This window comes from Neolamprologus multifasciatus, chromosome 23, assembly GCF_963576455.1.
Source record: "Neolamprologus multifasciatus chromosome 23, fNeoMul1.2, whole genome shotgun sequence".
Lineage (NCBI taxonomy): Eukaryota > Metazoa > Chordata > Actinopteri > Cichliformes > Cichlidae > Neolamprologus > Neolamprologus multifasciatus.
The window spans coordinates 30,398,182-30,420,328 of NC_140460.1; the positions used below are offsets into that span (position 1 = coordinate 30,398,182).

The window sequence follows — 22,147 nt, forward strand, 5'->3', positions numbered from 1 at the left end:
ATGTGTTATCAATCTATAAAGAAACAACTTCATTGAGGAGCACTACAACTGGAAATAAAACTGCATCTTATAAAACAATTATATGGAAGTCTAAATATGGATCTAAAGGCACCAGGTGATTAGCTTAACTTAGCAATGACAATTTTGGGTAACCCCCCCCCCCCCCCCCCCCCCCCCCAAAACAACAAGAAAATTAAAATTAAAATTAAATTGTAAGCTTTACACATGCTGGTAGTCTAATTCATCTTTGGAAAGAGCTTCTCTGGTAACACTATATTGCCTATAAACTAAATCCTCTGCATTTTTTTACTCAAGTACAAAAGTATTACTGGATTAATATACCAAAATAGCATTTTTAATGTGCCCATTGGTGATGTAGCATATTTTTAGTTGCATTGGTCCACTTAATTGGTTTGGGGGAATTTAAAACAAATAATCTGATGTTGTCTTTTGTTTGAAAATTTAATTTGCAAAATTACAAGTGAGTAATAAATATATAATAACTATGGTGAAACTTGAACAAGTAAAAGAAAAAAAAATACAATTTCAGAATGATAACACAGAAGTAAACAAGTCTATGCTTGTTATCAATGTCTTCAGTTGCTCACCATCACTGGTTGAATATAAAACCAGCTTACAAGCCATTTTCCATTAAAAACTGTATTGCAATGGTCAGCTGTGGACTTTTTTTTAGTTTTTCTGATGTATAAAAAGAATATTTGGCTGCTAAGAGTGAAGGTGTAGGCAATGAGACAAAGCCAGTATCAACGAGATTAAAAAAACAGAGTAAATAAAAGAAAGACACTGTTTGGCTAGCTTAAAATACCACCCTACAACATGTGTGAATCACATGCAGTATTTGCCTCCTTACTGATTTCTTAGTTTTCTGCATATTTGTCACCTTTAAATGTTTCAGATCATGAAAGAAATTTTATAATTAGACAAAGAAAAATCAAGTAAAGCAGTTTTTCAATGATGATTTAATTTAGGGGAAAAAAGGTTATCCAATCCAATACCTGTCCCTGTGTGGAACTGCAATAACTGGCAATGTGTCTTTGGAGGCTTTACAAGCATGAACAGCCTGTTTAAGGTTAAAGTCTATTCTATTTATCTATTGGAATGTATTTAATAGTATTTCAAACCTTCATCTTGTTTTTTTTTTTTTTTGTGTTTTTTTAAGGGGGGGGGGGGGGGTATTAGGGATGGACTTCCTGGTGTATTTCAGGTCATTTCAGGGTCATCGTCCTGCTGCATAACCCAAGTGCAACTGACTAAAGGCTTCCAAAAGCTTCAGCTTCTGTCTCATCAGTCCAAAGGATGGCAAATGTGAGACGAGTCTTTTTGCTTTTTTTTCACCTTGGAACTCTCCCAATGGATGACCTTTTTGGTCAGTCTCTTTTTTGTTTTTGAATCATGAACACTGAGCTTAACAAGCTCAAGCATTGGGGCAAGTTCCTCCTGGATGATTCTGACCTCCTTAGAGTAATTTTGGTAGGCCAGTCACTTCTGGGAAGGGTCACTACTGTTCCAAGTTTTCTCCATGTGTGTATATTGGCTCTCACCTTGATTTGCTGGATTCACAAAGGTAACCCTTTCCTCAGCTTCATCTTTAGATTGTGGCGTGATGTGTTCATTTTTAAGATCTTTAGGCCAACTTGACTTTACCAGACAGGTTCTTTTCAAGTCCTGTTGAATATCTTGTTTCAACAGACCTGGCCTGGGTGGGGTTAGTGATAATGAACTCAGTTGTACAAAAAAATGAGGTTAATCTCATTTAGGCCCAGTTGGGTTTGCATTGCCTTTTTTTTCTCTTAATAAATAAAATGATTTAAAAACTGAATTTTGTATTTACTCTGATTGCACTGATTAGTCTGACCTTTGTCTAATAATAACATTTGTTTAAATTGAAAAATTGAAAAAAAAAACTGTGACAAATAAGAAATCCGGGCAAAAACTTTTTTACTTCTTAAAAGACTCCTTTCACAAAAAGTATGGCATCAAGTCCTCACTTCTCTTGACATTAAAGCAGTAACAATGTTTCCCTGAGAGGTTAGCTGATCGGTGCTCCTGTTGTAACCAGCTTGTAATAGGCTCCCTTCAGGGCCATGAGCTGGTCGTGTGCTCCTTTCTCGATCACAATGCCTCTGGACATGACGGCAATGATGTCAGAGTTCTGGATGGTAGAGAGGCGATGGGCAATGACGATGCAGGTCCGTCCCTGTCTGGCTTTGTCCAGGGCTTCTTGCACAGTCTGTCACGGGACACATGAATTAGTGCTCACAAAGACACACACACACATACATAGTCAGGAGCCATGATCAATTCTCTCACGTAGCAGACACACAAGCCTCACAATTATAGCAATTTCACAATCATGGGTTGATTACTATCATTAGAATGTTCCAGAGGATCAGTACACTGCAGAGGCCTCTGCTCCTCAGCGTGGTTCAGCTATTTGAGCTGTAAAAGCTACAGCACAGGCCAAACTGACTGTATTCATCTTAAAAAGGCTCTTATGGAGGGTTGGTATGAACTGTAAGCTGTTGGTGATAATAATAGGGATGATGAATGGTAGTGATGTTAATGATAATAATAATTAAGTGCCTGCTCTCTTTGCTCTGTGTGCCTGGAGAATATCAAGCAGCTGCACTACGCTGTGATGTTGAGTTTGTGGACTCAGCAAATGGAAGCTGTTCAGAGTTCAGCGAAGCATACCTTCTCGCTCTCGGTGTCCAGGGCGGAGGTAGCCTCGTCAAGGAGCAGGATCTTAGGGTCACGTATGATTGCCCTGGCGATGGCAATGCGCTGCTTCTGGCCACGAGATAACTGAGACCCCTGAGAGCCCACGTTGGTGTCGTATTTCTGAAGCACGGCGAGAGAACAAAATTTGTGTCTATAGGCAATTTTTCAATACAACACCTAAAATAAGTAGACACTGAAAACGACATAAACAAACAATGAGAGTAAGCAGAAAACATCAGTAGTTAGTGATGCTTTTTTTTAAATTCTCCAAATATAGCTCAGCTGTTATGTCATGTACGTAACACTTGATTGCAAACTTCCATTTTGCATAAGAATGATTTTTGTGCAATCGCAGAAACAGCTATCTACTGCTGACAACACAATATGAGCTCTTTCCAAGAGTTCTATTAGTGAAAGATCCCCGAACCTAGAGTGCTGTTAAAGCTGAGTGTATGTGGAACTCAGCCAGGAAGCCAAATTTTCCATTTCAACAACTAACAAAAACACTGATGAGTAGTCAGGCTTTTGTAGCATTGTAGCCCCCATTTCTAGCTGTACCTGTTTCAATAGAATCACTGTGGGAACAGCATTATTCTGTCAACCTCCCTGTCAAATTAAACACTAAAGGAGAAATCTCGTGTGTGTCCTCGTTAACCTCCTAAGACCCGAACTCTTCCACGGCATGCATTTTTAATTATTCTTTGATATTTGGGCTGATTGGAACCTGATGAATGTAAAAACTAACAATTACCATATTTTGTTTTTACCTAATTTTTGTTTCTAAGAAAAACGAGAGCCACAAATGAGGATATTCGTTTAAAATTTCGATAGAACAGTAGCAGTATAATGTCCTTGTAAGTGGATATCAGGCCCTTGTAGAGCAAAATTGAGTATTTTGGTCTAAATAACCCAAAATGTGATGTCCACATATGTGGACGCCAGGTCCTAGGAGGTTATAACTGGGATTTGTGAGGGTGTGTGGGCATTTAGCAAAGCAATTGTCATTGTTAACTTGAAGATGTGTCAGTTAAGTCCAGAAACGTAAAGGACATTGGCATCACATTGGAACATCCCAGACTTGACTATTAACAGCTTCCTGTTAAATTGAGAGTGGAAGTTACAATACTTCTCCTCACATACAAAATCTTGAGTAATCAGGCTCCATAGTACCTTATTATCCTAACAGAGCACTTGTGGTTCCTTTCATGCCTCTCTACTGTGGGACCAGCTCCCAGTCTGGATTTGGAAGACTGGCACTACTTTTAAGATTAGGCTACTGTAGTTCGGGCTGGATCAAGTAACTCTGAACTATCCCTTAGTTATTGTGCAATGACCTTAAACTGCCGGGGGGCTTTCCTCATCTCTTTTCACTCTCTGTGTGTCTATACGCTACTTTATTAAATTATTGGCAATTATAGTTTGCTTTTTGCCCTGTATCTCTGTGCTCTCTTCTCTTTAACATCAACCTCAAGCAGTTATGGTGGATGGCCACATCTCCCTGAACCTGGTTCTGCTGGAGGGTTTTTCACTCCACTGTCGCCAAGTGCTTGCTCACAGGGAGTCATTTGATTGTTGGGATTCTTTCTAATATTATTTACCTTATAATATAAATGACACGACTATTGTTGTGAATTGGCACTCTATAAATAAAGCTGAATTGAACTGTGATTTACATATTTGCTTAAGAAATGAAAGATTGTTGGTTCAGTTCAAGCTGGAAGGGTGTCTGTAATAAACATCCAAAATCAAAGTTAATGTTATCAAATGTGTTGATTATCTGTAACAAGGGAGCAGCTGCATGTTGCGTTTTTAATACTAATTGTTTACTTTATTGTTGTCGGTAAATCCCACAAAATACCCAAAGAGTCCTTAATCGCCAGAAACAATTAAGTTAGGTGGCTGTGTTCATAATGTCTGAGGCTTTTTTCATGTTGCCTTATAATAAAACATCTCCCTCTGCTGGTCCTGCAGCTTAATGCAACTTACTGTACCTTTTGCATGCATGTCCATTTCACATGGTGTGCTGACGTGTCCATTACTCGCTTTGCCTTGATACGGGTTGGACTCATGAACAACTGTTTGTTTTCAGAGTTAAGGTGGTCCACACAGGACAGTCACTACAAACATATGATTTATACCTGTCTCTGTTTGCCTTTCTATAAAAGTCAGCGATTAATGGTGAAGCTTCTTCGGCTAGTCTTGGAAGAATGGGGTATAAATGACACATTAATGGCTTACAGAATAAATTATTGAACCTAAGCCTTATAATTTGAAAACTAATGGATTTTACAAGGAACTTTGACATTTGGCATCTAAAGAGTAGGCAAAAGTTAGGGATGCATAATAGTAAAATTCAGGGCTGAGAAGGTATTTAAAACAATCATTTAGATAAGTAATAGCTGATGACTGACTGACTGTAATCAAACCCAAGCTGCCCATTGTTCATCTCTACTAAAAGCACAAGTGAATGTCCATATTAATGTGGACTAATCACATTTCAACATGCCTAATCAACATGTTAGAACAAGTATTATAATGAAGAAGAAAGTAGGAGGACACTGCAACCTGTGCACTTGATCGTCACTCAGTGCATAGAGTCCCTTTTCCCTGTTGTTTACCTTTCCTGATTGACTACATGTTGCCAGCCTGTTTACTGCTCAAACAGTAAGCTTTATTTCATTTTGTCTCTTTTTGAATCCCAGCCACAAGCATCATATACAAACTATTTATCGTACCTCAGGAAGGGCCATAACAAAGTCATGAAGCTGGGCCTTCTTTGCGGCAGAGATGACCTCATTCATGCTGATTTCTCGCAAGTTGTCGCCATACTTAATGTTCTCTGCGATGCTGCAGTCAAACAGGATGGGCTCCTGGGACACGACGCCAATCTTGGAACGCAGGAAAGACACGTTGACGCGAGTGGTGTCATGGCCATCAATCAGCTGCAGGAAGTAATTGATTTTTCCATTAGTACAAAGCAATGTAATAATCAAAAGACTAGAAATACAATCCAGTTAATGAGCCATCAGACTACTATCTGAACTGTAATTTCTCTCATAACTATGCAGAGGTGATCGTGTCCTTTTTAAATCTCAGACAGAGAATCAGGACTATGTGTTTCCAAACCACTTCCAGCTCAATTAGGGCCATTTGAATCCTGGCATGAATATCTTCCTGGCATAAAATCAAAACGATCATCCTGGGTAGAGTGCTCTATTTCATAAAATACAGCACAGAGTCAGCAAGAATGTCTGACTGAAAGATGAAGTGACATGAAATACTTCCACCACCGTGCTCACTGAATGTTCAGTAATTATTCTTTGACTGAGACAAATTACAAGTTTCACTTTCATAGTGACATCAAAGTATAAATGAGCCTCATGAGAAAAAAAGATGAAAGCAGAGACTCATACACAGTGTGACTCATTCATTCCAAAATGAGATATCTGACATTTCCAAAAAGGTCAGCAACTGCTGTGACAGTATAATATTGGCAGTTTTAAGTCAGAACTCTCCATTTTGTGCAGAGTCAGATTTTTTTAAGGCTACAGTACGTGTATAAAGCTGCATGTTTATTTTTTTTTTATATCTTGTATTGCCACTGACATTGTGAACATACAGTTCTTTTCAAATGATGAGCAGTACTTGTATGCATGGAGAACTGAATTTCAATTTCAATTCAATTCAATTGTTCCATTTTGTAGATTGTTGGTTACTTTAATTAGATAAAGTTACACTTTAAAACTTAAGTACATGGTTTTATGTCAAATGAAAATTTAAAAAGTAACTTGTAACAGCATATATTTTTAAGTTAAAGTAGCATAGAGTGGACTAGAGTCACTTTTTAAAGGATTGCTACTCTACAATGAAACTACATATGGTAATAATTCATCAAAAAAAGAGTTGTGGTAAAATGCAAAGCAAAACAACAAAAAGAAAAATGCTGCAAAAACACTGTAATACTGTAACCTTTACAACAGAAAGTCAAATGAAAATTCTATACTTTAGCATATGGTTTATTATACTTTAGTAAATAATTTTCTGCAACCTTAAAAAGACAAGAGCTAATTCAGTTCATGAAAAAGAAGCAGGTAAAGCAGACTTTCATTAGAGGTAGCTAGCTTAGCAGATCTCAGTAGATGCAAATTTTAAGAGAATTTCTACCTTAGTGCTTTCTATCTATCTTTCACTAGCATTTTTCTGCCGCAAACATTTACACTTCGATGAACGCATCAGAGAGCAACTTGGGGTTCAGTATCTTGCCCAGTCAAGCAGACTGGAGCAGCCAGGTATCAAACCACCATCCTTCCAATTAGTAGATGACCTACTCTACATGCTGCGCTACATCCACCTCAATAATACAATAAAAGCTCTAAGATACTATTGGTATCTCCATTTTTTACAATATGAGCCATTCATAACATACTCATTTGGTTTACATATTGAGCCTGTTGCGTATTAAGCCTGTTGTATTTTGTCTCTCTTACCACTTTACCGTGGTTGGGATCATAAAACCTCTCCAGCAGCTGTACACTAGTGCTCTTCCCACAGCCACTGCTGCCCACAAAGGCCAGTGTCTGGCCAGGTTTCACTGAAACATTCAGCCCATTCAGGACTTGGATGTCTGGCCTGGATGGGTAGGTGAACTTGCAGTCAATGAATTCAATGTTCCCTTGGAAGTTATCCTGAAAACAAAGCAGAGTGAGGGTCAGACAGGATAAAAACACATTAAAAAAAAAGACATTCACCCACATTTCTTACACCCTCAAAGTGCATGGTACTTCACACATAACTTATGCACCACCTTACCCATTTTTCTCCCTTGTCATTGTAGACACTGATCTGAGGCACGCGGTCTAGTAGCTGGAAAAAACGTGCTGCTGAGATCTTGGCTTTGGCATAGTCAGGTGTGTAAGAGGAGGCTCTGCCGAGGGCTGTGCCACTGGTGACAATGGCTGAAATTACCCTGTAAGAGATAGCAAAAGCACAAATAGACCCCAGCAACAATGAAAGCCCACTGTACTGCACCATGACGTGGGAATGTGGAAATACCACCTACACACATATGCACACGATACACATTGGTCAAGTGTGGTCAGACTTTTTCACTCATCGTGGGCAGTAACATTATGGTAACATTGGACTTAAATTAACCCTTTGAATCCTCCAAGATGCATTTTTCATGACTTTAACAAAACAATCTTTTTTGCTGTTTTTTTTTAACAACTCAATTGTTGTTCACAATTATATACAAGTTTGAAATTATACATACAGGCTCAAATTTATACTTACACCCCCACTAATTGTAGGCTAAATGTAACTTAGCAAGTTTCACTTTGACCAAATGCTTTTGGGAGCCATCAACAAGTTTATGCACAATTTAAAAGAAGAAAAATCTACAAAGTTGTCTCGAGTATGTGTTTTGGGGGACCTTTAAAAAAAGATGTCCTTATTACAAATAATTTTTAACCCTTTACTGAAGTTATCTTTTTAGGATGATGCAGACTAGTATTAGACATATACATCATATACATTGACTTGACTCTCACCTGAACACCAAACTGAAATGGAGCCCCTCCTTTTGCACCAAATAACCTCCAAACCTGTAGGAGGCTGAGTTTGTCAAGAAAATTATGCACTGGGAAAAACTATAGCAAGCTCCATACACATTCGCCTTCTTCAGGGCTGCTTGATATGGCGCGTCCAGCTGGGCCTCATACATCTCCACAAAGGTCTTCTCCTTCCCCAAGCCAGCGATGGTGCGAATGTTGTTCAGAGCTTCACCAGAAATCTGCGCATAAAGGACTAGAGTAAAGTCTAAAGCAAGCCTAGTTGTTGTGTGCTTTAATGTGCAAAGGAGAAAAGGATGTAGATAACGTAGCTGCTCTTTCTTATCTATGTCCTGTTTTTTGCAGCTACAGTTATCTAGTTTCCGCCCTTAGGTATTATTAAATTGACATCTAATCCACTTTACTTAAATGGGTTGGGCTTACTGCATTAGGATAATTCACATAGCATAAAGAAAGTTTGTAGTCCACTTTTTACTGTGAACTTTTCAGCCCACTGTATTCTCCTTAAATTTTATCAGTAGTTCCCTTTAGCATCCTGACTGCATTTTGAACATGGCTGGCCCCTACACCATTGGAGCCTGATAGTATTAACTGAATACTTCACTCCCCAAATTACAGGAACAAAAAAATTATTAAATTGAACCCTGGACCCCGATAAATGTTCAGCTGAAGGTTTTTGCAGGGATGAAACCTGCAGCCTAAAACTGTAGTTGGGGACTGTAATGATGCATTTTACTTGTCATTCTATATCTGAATAATGCACTTGTACTATTTTCAGACTGGAGGATGACATAAACTGATATGAAATGCAAGTAAAATGGGAATCATATCTGACCTGTCCAGCCGCTTCCATGGCCTCCTTGTCCTGTTTGGCGAAACCTGTGAGCATTGAAGCCTGGAAGCCACTTGACAGAGCAATGAACGGCAGGAAGCAAAGGACCAGCAGTGTGAGCTTCCAGCTGAAGTAGAAGGAAATGATAAGTGCAACGCCAATGTTTGCCAGAGAGTTGACGATCATGCCGATCTGTGAGCCCGTAGCCTTGGAGGAAGAGAGCAATGATGTCACTTGACTCAGGCTTCTGGTGATTGTCCACATGGACTGAACAAAATTTTAATACATATAAGATTCTATAAACAACAAACAAGCTATTACAAAATTATTTTCAGTTGTTTATTCTCAAACTTGCTAGAATTAAGAAACATGTGCAATTTAGGCTAAAATTGTGATTTAAAAAGAAAAGACATAAACTACATAAATGACAGAAATTACATTCTAAGCTGAATATGACTTTTTAGAATTTATTGAAAGGTGTAAAAAGAAACAGAAAGCTCAGCAGCTTAAGCAATAGTTCCAGTGATACCAGTGATATCAAGGAATGGCTAGCTGATAGCCCAGGTTAGGCTAAACTAAAGCTAAAACTATAAATAATCTTATCAGAAACAATGTGTGACATCACAGCATATCTATTTTTATACTGTCTTTAGTGTCAGCATCCAAGTAGCTGAATTAATTATAAGCATAACTTTATAGCCCAATATACATGAACATGTACTTAATTTTTTTGTTTTGTTTTTTTAATTAAAGCTATAACTCACTCCTTGCACTTGTGAGGCATCAGTGGCCAGACGTGTGGTCAGAGCTCCTGGACTGTTCCTGTGATCATCAAACCATCCAACCTCCTGGCCCAGCATTGCTTGGAAGCCAAGCCGACGTAACCTGCGGGTCAGCAGTTCTCCAGACTTAGAGAAGGTGTAACCCTGGAGACACACGCACACCCAAAATATTAAATCCAAAACACTTCCACAGTGATTTCATACCGAATGTGATCTACTGAATGAGTAACCCATAAAAAAAAAAAGGTTTCCCACTCATAAATTGAGTATAAAGAACCGCCTTTGCTTTGCAGGATGTACGGAAATGTTTTCCTTCAGCAGAAGGCATTTATTTACCAAAATAAACAGACCTTCCTTCAACCTTGACCACCAGCAGGTGTTAAGGCTGCAAAGAAGCACTAAAGAAATCAGTATTGCAAGCAAACTACTCTACCTGTAGCACCTGGGTGAAGAAAGAGACAATGCCAACCACAACAAAGAACAGGCAGATGGTGTTGATCTCCTTCCTCTGAGCCACAGGATCTTGTACTGAGAAAGTCTAAAACACATATAGGCATTTAAAAAGTGCTTTCAAATAAATGAAGAATTTCATTGACTAATTTGATTTCATTTTATTTCAGCTCACAGTGTCACTGTACTTAAAAGAATCTGATGACAGTTTAACAGGACCTCAAGGGTGGGATAGCACAAAACATTTACACTGGAAAATATTTAGTGGGTATTAAAATTCATTTTAATAAGTCAGCAAACTAACGGCAAACCAAACTGACAGGGCTAGAGTTTTTAAAGCTGTCATGTGATCAACTCAGAGTCATAGAATAAAGGGCTGTTTGAATATTGGGGTTTGAGTGATTAGTAAGACTAGAAAAATGCTATATAAAAGCCATTCCATTATACTAGCCAGCTAACATATCATTTACACAGATAATGTATTGGTCACTGCTGCTAATTAGAATGAAATGTGACCATTCTATTGATCGGGCTGCCTACTGCGTGTAATTCAAGATGATCATCTATGGCATCCACGGTGAAAACGATCAAAGATTTTCAACTAACTTTCAAGCTGTTTGCTTTGTCACATATTCATAACACAACATAGTTATTTTGCAAAATGAATATCACAGCTCACTGTCAAACTATCAATTTAAACCGGTCGTTTGTCAAAGTCTTCTGATTTGAAGTAAGAGCTTGAGTCTCATGTACAGTTTTACATGACTTTATAGCCAGATTTCATGCGCATATGTCAGTGTCATAAAAAAAGATAAGAGACACACAAATCTAAGAATGCTTAACACACTAACTCACACATGTCCAGCTGTCATTTACACTAGAGTAAAAATAGGACAGTATTATCCTTGTGACCGGGAATCAGGGCTGGACTGGTACAAAAAAATCAGCCTGGGCATTTTGACTAGTGACCTGCCCACCATGGTATTGTAGGAAAAGCCATAAAGCCTTTACAATAAACTTAAACCTACACCACCCTCCCTATTCTGGTTTTCTAAACAGTACTTAGCAAAAATATAAAACAACCTAATTTATAATTACATATACCTAACTAATTGGGTTGCCAACTCCCAGCAAAAAAAGAAAAAAGAAATAGGGAACCACTCACCCACCCTCTGCCTCAAGACAATTAATTGACAAAACCGATTTTAATTTAATGCACATATAAAAAAAAATGCACAGAAATCTATCATTTTTCCCCAGTAATTAAATAGATTCAACATCTTTCTTCAACAGAATTGCAGACTGCACAGATGGTACCTTAACGAATGAAAGAATACTATATCTTACTAGGGTATATTCTAGACTTAATATTTACTGAATACAATAATGGATTTCTATACATTTTACATCAGATGAAAAGTTTGGTTGTAACATTCAGATAGTTATTTAATAAAAGCTAGACATTTTAAATGAGAATAAGAAAGAAAAGTATGTATTTGTGCCCCCCTCTCCCTGTTAATGCCCTACCTGCCCCCCTGGCAAAACTTTGCTAGATCCGCCCCTGCACAGTTACCAGCTGTCAGCTACTTAGAAAAGGATCCTGGTGTTATTTCTCAGAAACAGTTCATAACTTCCCTTCAACTCATTCATGTCACCTAAAGGGTAAACCTGTTTCTCCATCACCTGTTCAGCTCTGATGATTCAGTAAGGACATCTCCTGGTTTCATCTTCACGTTTCCCTCTCACCAGATATACAAATCATGACCAGCAGCTTTTACAGCTGTGGCTCCAGCAAACATCAGCCGATACTAGAGATTAATATTAAATAAATTCTAACAACAGCTGATCAAGCTTAAACGTGCTGCTGTTGTTTAGCGCGACCTCCGTCGGTTTCCTCTTTCTGGTGCAGAGAGAAAAGATGATCAGCTGATCATTGATTAGTTTCATGATTGAATTAGCAACTTTCTAGCTGAAGTAGTACGGGACAAATCGTGTTCCTTTTCACCTCAACTTTAAAGTCCGACCTCCTCGGCTGTAATTGGTCCAGCCCAGAGTCGATCATGACCAACTGGCCAATCCACCACCATTCATTTATATCGTTAAAAAAGGAAAACAAACAAAACCCCATTGGCCCATAAAAATGAAAAATCACGAGCGGCCCACCGGGCAAAGTCCCGGTATGCCCGATGGCCAGTCTAGCCCTGCCCAGAATAAACAGTGGTTTCCTGGGGACTTCTGGGTATTTTACAGGAAAAGAGAAACACATTATATAGGAAGGAATTTTAAGTATATTATAGGATTAAAAAAAGGGCAACTGAATAATTAAAAATCCATCATTCACATCAACATAAAGAATATTAAATAACAATTTTTAAAAATTGTTATTTAACAATTAAAATTTTAAAAAAAATTGTTGTTTATTCTATTGTACCTAATGTTAATTATTTGTATGTAAATATAATTACATTGTATTTTTTTTAATGCACTGAAGTTTATGCACTTAGTTGCAGGTCATATTATTTCATGCATGGGAGCATACATTGCTCTATATATCTTTCAGCAATGGTAATTCCTTTCCAGCAGCACTAGTGCACCTCCAAACCATAAGAGATGAAGGACACAGTTTGGCAATAATAGATTTAACTGAATTACATCTAACTGCTAGTTTGGTGATTGTGCAACCATTTTGCCTCTTCTGTTCTGTTCTTCCTGTGGAAAATGTCAGTACTAGAAATTCACAATATTATTGAGTGAATTATATGAGTTTGACATAAATGCTTTCCTGACCTAAACTGTATGCTGAACAATATGAAGGGAACACTGCATTTTCAGCTTCTGGTGCGACTATATGTTGACTGCTGCTTTTGCCCCTCGTTTGATTTGTACATCTGGTTTGGTCCAAAACTTAATGCCTACATTCTACAAGCTTTCAGATTCAGATTCAAAACATGAGACTTGAACCTCACCGCCAGGATTTGACTGAACAGCAGAGAGTAGGCGGGGTTGATCCCTCCATTTATTGCAGCCGCAATGGTTCCAAAAAGCATATATGGCCACTCAGGTGTGTTGTACTTTAGGATCCTGGCAGCTGAAGCAGGTTCCACAAGTTCATCGTCCTCTTCTAGGAATGCATTCTGAGCATAAATATATAAAGTTATATTACGCAGGAGCATTATACTAATATAATGTGTAAGCATGGATTGAAAAAACTACAAATACAAACAAGTAGTTTTATACTCCACTGGTTTGTAACTTTTGTTGGCTGTTTGTTGGCAAACTTTTCATACATAAAAGAAACACAAACCAACTCACACCCACACATACACACCTTGTAGTTATCTGGTCGAGATATAGAAATGTCTCCAGTTGGAACGGAGGCTTCTGGGATCAGGTTTGACAACTGGGACCTGGACCGCTGGCGGAGGGAGGCTCTGCAAAGAATTAATTAGTTAATTACAGAAAAAAAAGAGTAATGCACATTATAGGTTACTGAATATTGTAGGTACTCGAGTTTGTGAGTGGTGCTGCTATTGTGGCACTGATTACTGGATGCTTGTATTAGGGTGACAGAGTATCTCTAGCCTCCTCTACTGTCATACCTGTTGTATAGTGGCACTGGATGATCAGCTAAATGTGCCAAATGTCAGATTAAATGCAAAAGGGTAATTAAGAAAATTAAGGTGCCAGTTTATGCACTGACAAAAGTCAATTTCAGCTACAAAATGACTACTATAATAATCCTATTTAGATGCACAGTCAGGCCCAAGAAAATGGATAAAAACTCAACCAAGAAAATGAGCAAATGTGATGAAGAGAAGGAGTGATTGGGAATGAGTTTGTGTAATACCTCAAACTGTCACGGTAACTGCCTGCTCTAGATAGCTTTAGTCTCTCGGGCTCCTCTTCATGGTCGGCCACTAAGAAATAAGAAATTCAATAGAAGGAGATGGTCACATTCACTAGATTCTTGTAATTTCTACATGCATAAGTCTTTCAAAACATTTAGATTGAAGCAGAGTGGATTTCGTCATTCCCAAAGGGCTGGACCTACTTTGCCGAGCCTTTTCATTCAGAGCCTTGTCTCCTTGGCTCTGCAGGGTGACAAGAGTGAAGTAGACACCCTTCCTCTCCAGAAGTTCATTGTGTTTTCCCCTCTCTATGGCCCGGCCGTGCTCAAAGCCCACAATCACATCAGCGTTCTTTATGGTGGACAGACGATGAGCAATAGAGATAGTTGTGCGGCCCATTCGTACCTGTGAGGAAGTTTAAAATACTTAAATACTTATATTTGATCATTTCTTCTTCATTCCCAAAACAGAGGCTGAAAATTTTAGTTTTGTCAGTATTTGGCCCTTGTAGTGACGGTGGCAGCCATTTTTTAAGAAAGTCTTACAAATTTTGAACCTTTTGATATTAAATATCTAATTTAGTCATAGATGAGCCAGACATACTTTATCCAAAGCTTCTTGAACTACAGCTTCACTCTCGTTATCAAGAGCTGAGGTGGCCATGTCCAGCAGCAGGATACGGGGGTTCCTGACCAGCGCTCGTGCTATAGCAATCCTCTGTTTCTGCCCGCCGCTCATCTGGCCTCCACCCTCCCCGACCAAGGTGTCAAATTTCTATCAAGGAACGGAAAAAGTTGTCAGCCAGTGTTTAAACGTTGTGATCACCTATAAATCTTAAAAGCCTATTGCTCATCTGCACCTGTGGCAGGTCCATGATGAATTTGTACGCGTTGGCCTCCTTTGCAGCAGTGATGATGTCCTTGTCAGAGACACCAGGGCGACCGTAGCGTATGTTCTCTGCAATGGTCGTGGCAAACAGCACAGGCTCCTGCTCCACTATACCGATCAGAGAACGCAGCCACTGGATGTTCAGCCCTCTGATGTCATGACCATCCAGGGTCACCTGAGATGGAGGCCACAGAGAGCAGGTGCTTGTGCTAAAATTGATGGATGATGCTATTACAGCACTTTGCTGCTATAATGCATTTCCTTGTTTCTTTCGGTCTTTGCAACAATCCTAGTTTCAAATCATAGGGTTGTTAGTCTTATGGATGCCCTTCATCGGGCAATAACAAGCTATTTTCTACTCAAGAAGCTTAAAGAAATAAGACAGTGTGGGGTGTATGGGCCTGTAATTCCAGTAAAAGTGAAAAATGAGGCTGTTAGGATCATTTGCTGAATAATAAAACGGATTATCATGTACTTCCATCAGCCTTAGGGGATGGTTTTTTTAAAAATAGCTAGAAATTAAGCTTCAAAGGATGGAGGTGTGTATCCAGGTAATGATCACACTTTGATGAAAGAGTCTGATGAATGATGAACATGACCATTTGGAGCTTCACACCTACCATCCCCTCTTTAGGGTCATAGAAACGCTGGATGAGTTGAATGGCGGTGCTCTTCCCAGCTCCGCTTGACCCCACAAAGGCTGTGGTCTCCCCCGACTTCACTACAACATTGAGCTGGTCCAGGATCTTAGCAAAGACAGGACACTTTGTGACAAGATCCTGAAACCAGAACCATCTCAACTATGCATATGTGTGTAGATGTCTGTAAGTACCTTTACTTCAGGTCTGGATGGGTAGTGGAAGGTGACATTGTGAAATTCAATGTCCCCTTTGACCCTGTCGAGCTTATATCCAGCTTCAGATAAGCAGTCAATCTCTGGCTCCTGGTATCATTTTAAAAGGTGCAATGTTAAAAAAAAGGTCAATGATTTTCTCTGGAAAGGCTTAAAAGATATCAAGTTAAGTCTTCTCACTCTGTCTATAGTCTCAAAGATTATAGTAGCAGCTCCACGACCTGACGCAAATGCCTCCAGACACGGGGAGGCTTGCCCCAAATTCATGGCTGCTATTAAAACCCCAAAGAACACCTGAAATAACATATAAAAGTCAGTATATTAGTACTGTTCAGTGTAACAAATCTGGATTTTATCAAGAGTGATGAAAGGTTATTTTAAAGTGCCACTTTGTTGTTTTATCTTGCACTAATAAACACGTGTAATGCAAAATAAATAGGGCAGAAAAGTCAAAAAGTTAAAAATTTAGATAAGCAGGATTTACCCGTTATTATAGGCTGCAATTCATATTTTGGCATAATATATGTGATACCTGCAAAAGTGTTCCTGGTGTGTATTCTTTAGTGTCCACAACCAGTGAGGAGCCATACCAGAAGGCCAGACCATAACAAAGGAAGATAACCAGCCACATAAAGCCAGTGAATAACCCCACAATCAAACCCTTTCTAATGCCCCAGCGCTGAGCCGAGATCAGGTTCCTGTCGTACCTTTAGAAGAAAAGAAGAGTTCATTTGAGCTACCCTTAGAAGTACAAAGAAAATAGCAAACATGCTGTACCTTTCTTGTATACCTCACCTTTGCACTTCCTTTTTCTCTCCTCCAAAAGCAGCCACAGTTCTGATAGAGGACAGGACCTCATCAGCTACAGACCCAGCTTTAGCATAGGCCTGCAGCTCCATCCCGGTTAGCTTAGCCACAAACTAGTTACAACAAAGTGATGTCAAGTTAATGGAGAGGAGAAGTGAAGCTGAAATGTAAAGTTAAATCAAGTCTTGACAAGTCAAGAGAGGTTTGTTCAACAAGACAGGAGAAATGAATTTGACAATTTACCGCATGAGGTCAAAGTAATCAACCCCAACAAGAATAGTCAAAAAGTTGTTTTGTCATAAAATCAAGCTGGAATCTTAATATCAAACAAGTCTCACCAGAGCCATAAGACCTGCTCCGACACCAATCAGCGGACTTGCTGAGATGATGACAAGTGTTAACTTCCATCCTTTGACAAAGCCAACGCAAAAACCACACACAAAGGTGGTGAAACGCTGCACAAATATGGAAACTTGATCCGCAATGGCATCATTGATCTTGTTTATGTCACTAGAATAAAGATATAACAATTGTAATACAGATAAACCATAGTAGTCCATATCATCACATTCTACTCACTCTGACATGCGAGTGTTGAGCTCCCCGACAGAGGTGCAGTCGAACCAGCCGATCTCCATCCTCATCACTTTGCTGAAGTACAATTTCCTGATGAGCTGAATCTGCTTGGCAGCAGCAGTCACCCACAGGGAGATCTGTCAGTTGTTGAAGAGAGGTTATGTTCACTTTTGTTAATTAGCAAATATAAAAGCAAGCAGGGCAGCAGGGTGTCATCAGGACCTGCACTCTTCTTCCTGACCTCGTTTTTGATTTATAAAAAGACAAATTACACCTGTGAAACAGCTAAAGGGGCACTTAACACATGAAAGGGCACTCATTGCTTAAGAGGTAGGTTAACACTAAGCATTTGAAGAGATATGCACATTCCACATAGTCTTCTGATGCTCAGGATGAGCATTGCTGAGAAAATAATCCAGATGGTTATTTTGCAATGTTGTGCAAAATTTATTTTTATTTTTTACTAGCCAACAGAGTCATGTGATATTTCCTGAGCAGAAACCAAGGGCATATTTGGGATTTAAAAAGGACTGGAATATTTACATTTTCTCTCATTTGGTTGGTGTGTCAGAAGTGTTACCCTATCAGCAGTGACATTTATAAAAATAAATAAATAAATAAAGTAAGGAAATAAAGAAGGCATTAGTAGAACAGTGACTAATGATTTTCAAGCCATCTTATTTCTTAATTGCTGGAGGAAATCAAAGATGACCTGGAATCTTTTACTAGAAGAAGCTGCTCAATGCCTGCACCAGACCTATTTGAAATCCTTCACTTTTTATCCTGTGCAGCTTTTCAAAAGGTAGAATGAGGCTTTTAGTAAACTCTCAATTTCCCTGAGTTTTTAGGTTCTATCATCACTTACAGCAATCTTCAGATTCAGGTTAGCCTGATCATGATAAATAACCTAGAAACCATAGACTGTTGCTCAAATTTCAGTGCTATGTAGCCTCCCAATACAACTTCTCTTTAGGTCATGCCATTTTTTATTTACTTCACTTCCAGGAATGCACATTTTCCTAGTATTGTTCCAAATGTCCTTTTGGCAGTTAGGTTAGACATCCCTCCACTAACACCTACACTTCTAAAACAGAAAATGCCACAGGTCCAGGTTGTTACTTGCGGTGAACTGATGGACATAAAATAGCAGTAATAGAATAGCCTCTTACTGTCATTGTACATGTACAATGAAAAAGCATAAGCATAAAGAAACAGCAGCACAGAGCAAGGAGAGATAGTGGAAAGCCACGTTAATAGATTAGACCTAGGCTCATCAGGTTTTCCTGATTGTGACTCTAGGGCAGGGGTGTCCAACTCAAGGCCTCAAGGGACCTTGTCCTGCAGGTTTTGGATGTGTCCATCACAGCTGATTTAAATGGCTAAATGACCTCCTCAACATGTCTTGAAGTTCTCCAGAGGCCTGGTAATAAACTAATCATTTGATTCAAGTGTGTTGACCCAGAGTGATATCTAAAACCTGCAGGACACCGGCCCTGGAGGCCTGGATTTCCCCACCCCTGCTTTGGAAGATTGCATTGTTCGCTTTCAACTTACATCTTCACTTCTTTGGGACCATTCTAAATGGTTAGAATTATCACAATCTGTGTTGCAAATTACAATCTATCATTACCTCTGTGTTGTGGTAAAAAAAAAAAAAAAAAAAAGGAAATTAAAAGAACAATACAAATAAATAACTACTGTGGCATCTATAAAACAAAAGTGTTTTACTGTTTTTTTCAGCTTTTTGTAAAATAGTAAAATACAGGGATCATAATTTAGCATTAAAAATATCAATTTCATTAAAAGAAAAATTGTCGGGGGGGTGGGGGGGGGGGACAGGGCTGAGCTGATGGTGGATGAGCTGATCTGAGTCAGAGTGCAGTTGATGGGTGTTTTTTTTTAATGAGTAAAGGAGGACTTATAACACAAGTTTGTTTATATTAAAATATTCAGTGACTAACCTGAAGGTATCCTAGCAAGAACACAGCTGCTCCAATCCCAACATAATAGAAGGCAAACATCGTCATTTCATATTCAATGTTAAGAAGCCTGTAAGTTAAGTCACACATATTATTCAAAAGTCACACATGAGGACTACAAAACACATAGAGATTACAATGCAGAAGCCACCGCTTGAACTATATTTTGTTTTGAGAAATGAAATATTGTATTTCTCACAACCCACTTACCCACATGTTCTGTTCTCCAGCGGTACGAGCATCTCGAGAGTTGAATTGAGAAGGCCGATATCTGACTGGTTTATGGGCGCTGACAGGTTGTACGCTGCAGTGTAGTTCTTTTTCCACTGGATGGTGTTGTTCACGCACTCCTTGCGGTCGTCACTCAGTTCTTGTAGCTCAATGTCGTACTCGATGAAGGCGTCAGTGAGAAGGCCGAACACCAGCAGCATGAGAGGCTGGGCTGAGCCATGCAGCAATGCGCAGAAGCAACCCACCACCATCATCAGTATGTCTTTGCACGTGGCAAAGCGGAACTGGGCAGGTGCATCAACACAAAGCACACACTAGATTAGGTGGATCCAAATTGATAAAGGAGGGCACGTTGAAAACAGTGTAAGGCATTTTTACCAGCTCAAAGAAGCCGACTCTAATGGCTGGTTGCTCTTCATTTTTCTGAGCTCTATTTGACATAAAAGTCCAATGAGTTGATTATTTACTCAAATGTGACAAAGTATTCAGAGCTTGCTCTTTGCTACTTACTTTTCATCCTTCTTGGAATGTGTAATTGTTCTGCATGGAAAACAGGACAGTGAGTAATTAGACAAACAGATACTTGAGAAACACATTCATGCAGGGCTTATGATGAATTCATGAGTCTAATGTATTTATCAAGAAATGAACAAGTCATATATTTATACCTAATGGGTCATCAATTGATGATTGCTTATCAACTCTCTATATATTTATTGTACAATCTACTGTACAATATAAAGCGCCTTGAGGCGACTGTTGTTGTGATTTGGCGCTGTATAAATAAAATTGAATTGAATTGAATATTTAAGCTTAACATTTAAAGTAAATTTGAAATTAAATGATCTATTAAATATTCAGGAAGATCAAGACTTCATAAGAAGTGTCATTTAAAGAAAAATCAAATGATTAGATTATTATGTAAAACAGAGTACTTTTCTATCCCTTCAAACTTGTATTAGCAAGGTTGCGATATACCAAACTTTCACGTGATTGAGTTGAATCTAAAGACAGTGATGTGTTGAGCAAAAAGAACAGAAACTACTGACACAGTCTTTTTAAAATGCATTAAATTATTAGTTGATCCACAAAAAAATAATAAGACTGATAATGACATTTTACTTAGAAAATTCAGATATTCTAAAATTTCTCATGATCAATAAATAAAACATTAAACTTACATATATGAGCCAGTTGGTTCTGTAAGACAAGATACATTATTTATATCTGTCATTGAAAATAATTTTTATAAAATGAAGTTTAACATCATTTTCATTGTTGATTATAACTCAGTTTTCTTAATAAGTTCTCTACATTAAAAAATAGCACGTTACCTTCATCTGAAACCTCATAGCTGTGGTTTTCCTGTCCTAGTTGTTTTATGCTTTGCAGTTTCACAGATCCCGTTGGCATGTTGAGTCATCTAGGAAAAAAAAGGAAAACAAAATTGAAATCCCACTAGTACCAGAGTGCTTTTTTTGTTTGTTTTTTGCAAAGAGAATATCTTACAAATCTGTTATCCTATTTATCCTTGATTGAGGTGTATCATAAATCCAAGTCAGATTCAATTGGCAGTCCAGTATCCTGACATGAAGCTGTTTAATCCCTGGTGATTGTCACAGCTTGCCACTTGCGAAGAAGCTGAAACACTGAATATCTTGGCAGCTCTTTGCGTGCTGTTATTGACCAGATTAGGCATTTGATGGAACAGGGGGTTGGATTGTTTTGTTAGAAGGTAAGTGACCTGAAAACGGCCAATGACCTTGCAAAAGCAAACCTTTTACTTGTAAAGGCCAACCACCGTTTATCCTAGTCTAATGTCAAGCTGAATATTAGAATCCATAGCTTTTTAAACTGTGTACAGCTGTAGTAGGTTATGGTTTGTAGAAATGTTTAGCTTATTTTAGAGTTTAGAAATGTGTTAACATAGAATCTAGAATTATTGTAGAGACATTGACACTGCCCTCAATGTAATAAAGGCCTGATGGTGTCCTGAATTTAGGAGCAGAGTATAGGAGACCCTCCCCAGTTGAACTGTGAAAGTAAAACAGAGAGGAGTTAATCCTGAGAGGAAATTCCCCAGAGAATGTTTGGGTGGGGGTCTCAACATTTGACCTGGATAACTGTGGTCTGGAAGGGAAATGGTTTTTTTATGACCTCTACAGAGTCACCTACACCCACAGTGTTTTAACTGTCACGCACACTCACATACGTGCACACACACATACATACAGGTATGCTACACAGTCACACACGAGCACTCACACAGACAGAGTTTGCAGCACACCGTAGGGGGGTTTTATGATGGGGACGCCTCTATAAAGCTGGCTGTAACTAACAAAGGGGTGAAGATTTTGCAGAGGGACACACCGGCCTCGTCTTCCCTTCTAGAAGTGCATGCTTAAATGAAGATGAATAAAGATGAATAAAAGTTTTGTGAAAATGACTACTGAGTTCCGGTGCCGTCTCTGGAAGTTTCGACGAATAAAAGAACAGGGGTAAAACTGATTTCGTAACAGTTTTGGTGCCGAAACCCTGGGATTCGCTCGAGGCCCAGAGAGGATGAATTGGCAGAGCTGAGATCGTGAA

At 38.8% G+C, this 22,147-nt stretch overlaps 2 protein-coding genes across 2 annotated transcripts in view; both read right to left on the reverse strand.

Annotated features, from left to right (window-relative positions):
- The window catches only part of LOC146491946 (uncharacterized), a 99,661-nt gene that overhangs the window by 53,546 nt on the left and 23,968 nt on the right, over nt 1–22,147 (reverse strand). The gene's annotated exons all lie outside the window — the stretch shown is intronic.
- On the reverse strand, nt 1,184–21,716 carry abcb11b (ATP-binding cassette, sub-family B (MDR/TAP), member 11b). Its single transcript, XM_085151636.1, has 29 exons — nt 21,068–21,716; nt 20,893–20,981; nt 20,740–20,758; nt 20,069–20,098; nt 19,937–19,988; nt 19,538–19,842; nt 19,310–19,397; nt 17,352–17,485; nt 17,111–17,282; nt 16,761–16,885; nt 16,498–16,672; nt 16,146–16,259; nt 15,945–16,055; nt 15,733–15,858; nt 15,084–15,287; nt 14,828–14,998; nt 14,428–14,629; nt 14,224–14,293; nt 13,705–13,807; nt 13,343–13,510; nt 10,360–10,464; nt 9,909–10,070; nt 9,148–9,351; nt 8,292–8,533; nt 7,552–7,708; nt 7,230–7,427; nt 5,478–5,684; nt 2,716–2,862; nt 1,184–2,251 (listed from the first exon to the last, which is right to left on the reverse strand). Exons 2-29 carry the CDS (start codon nt 20,969–20,971, stop codon nt 2,051–2,053), a joined length of 4,071 nt encoding a protein of 1,356 aa, XP_085007762.1. The 5' UTR covers nt 20,972–20,981; nt 21,068–21,716; the 3' UTR covers nt 1,184–2,050.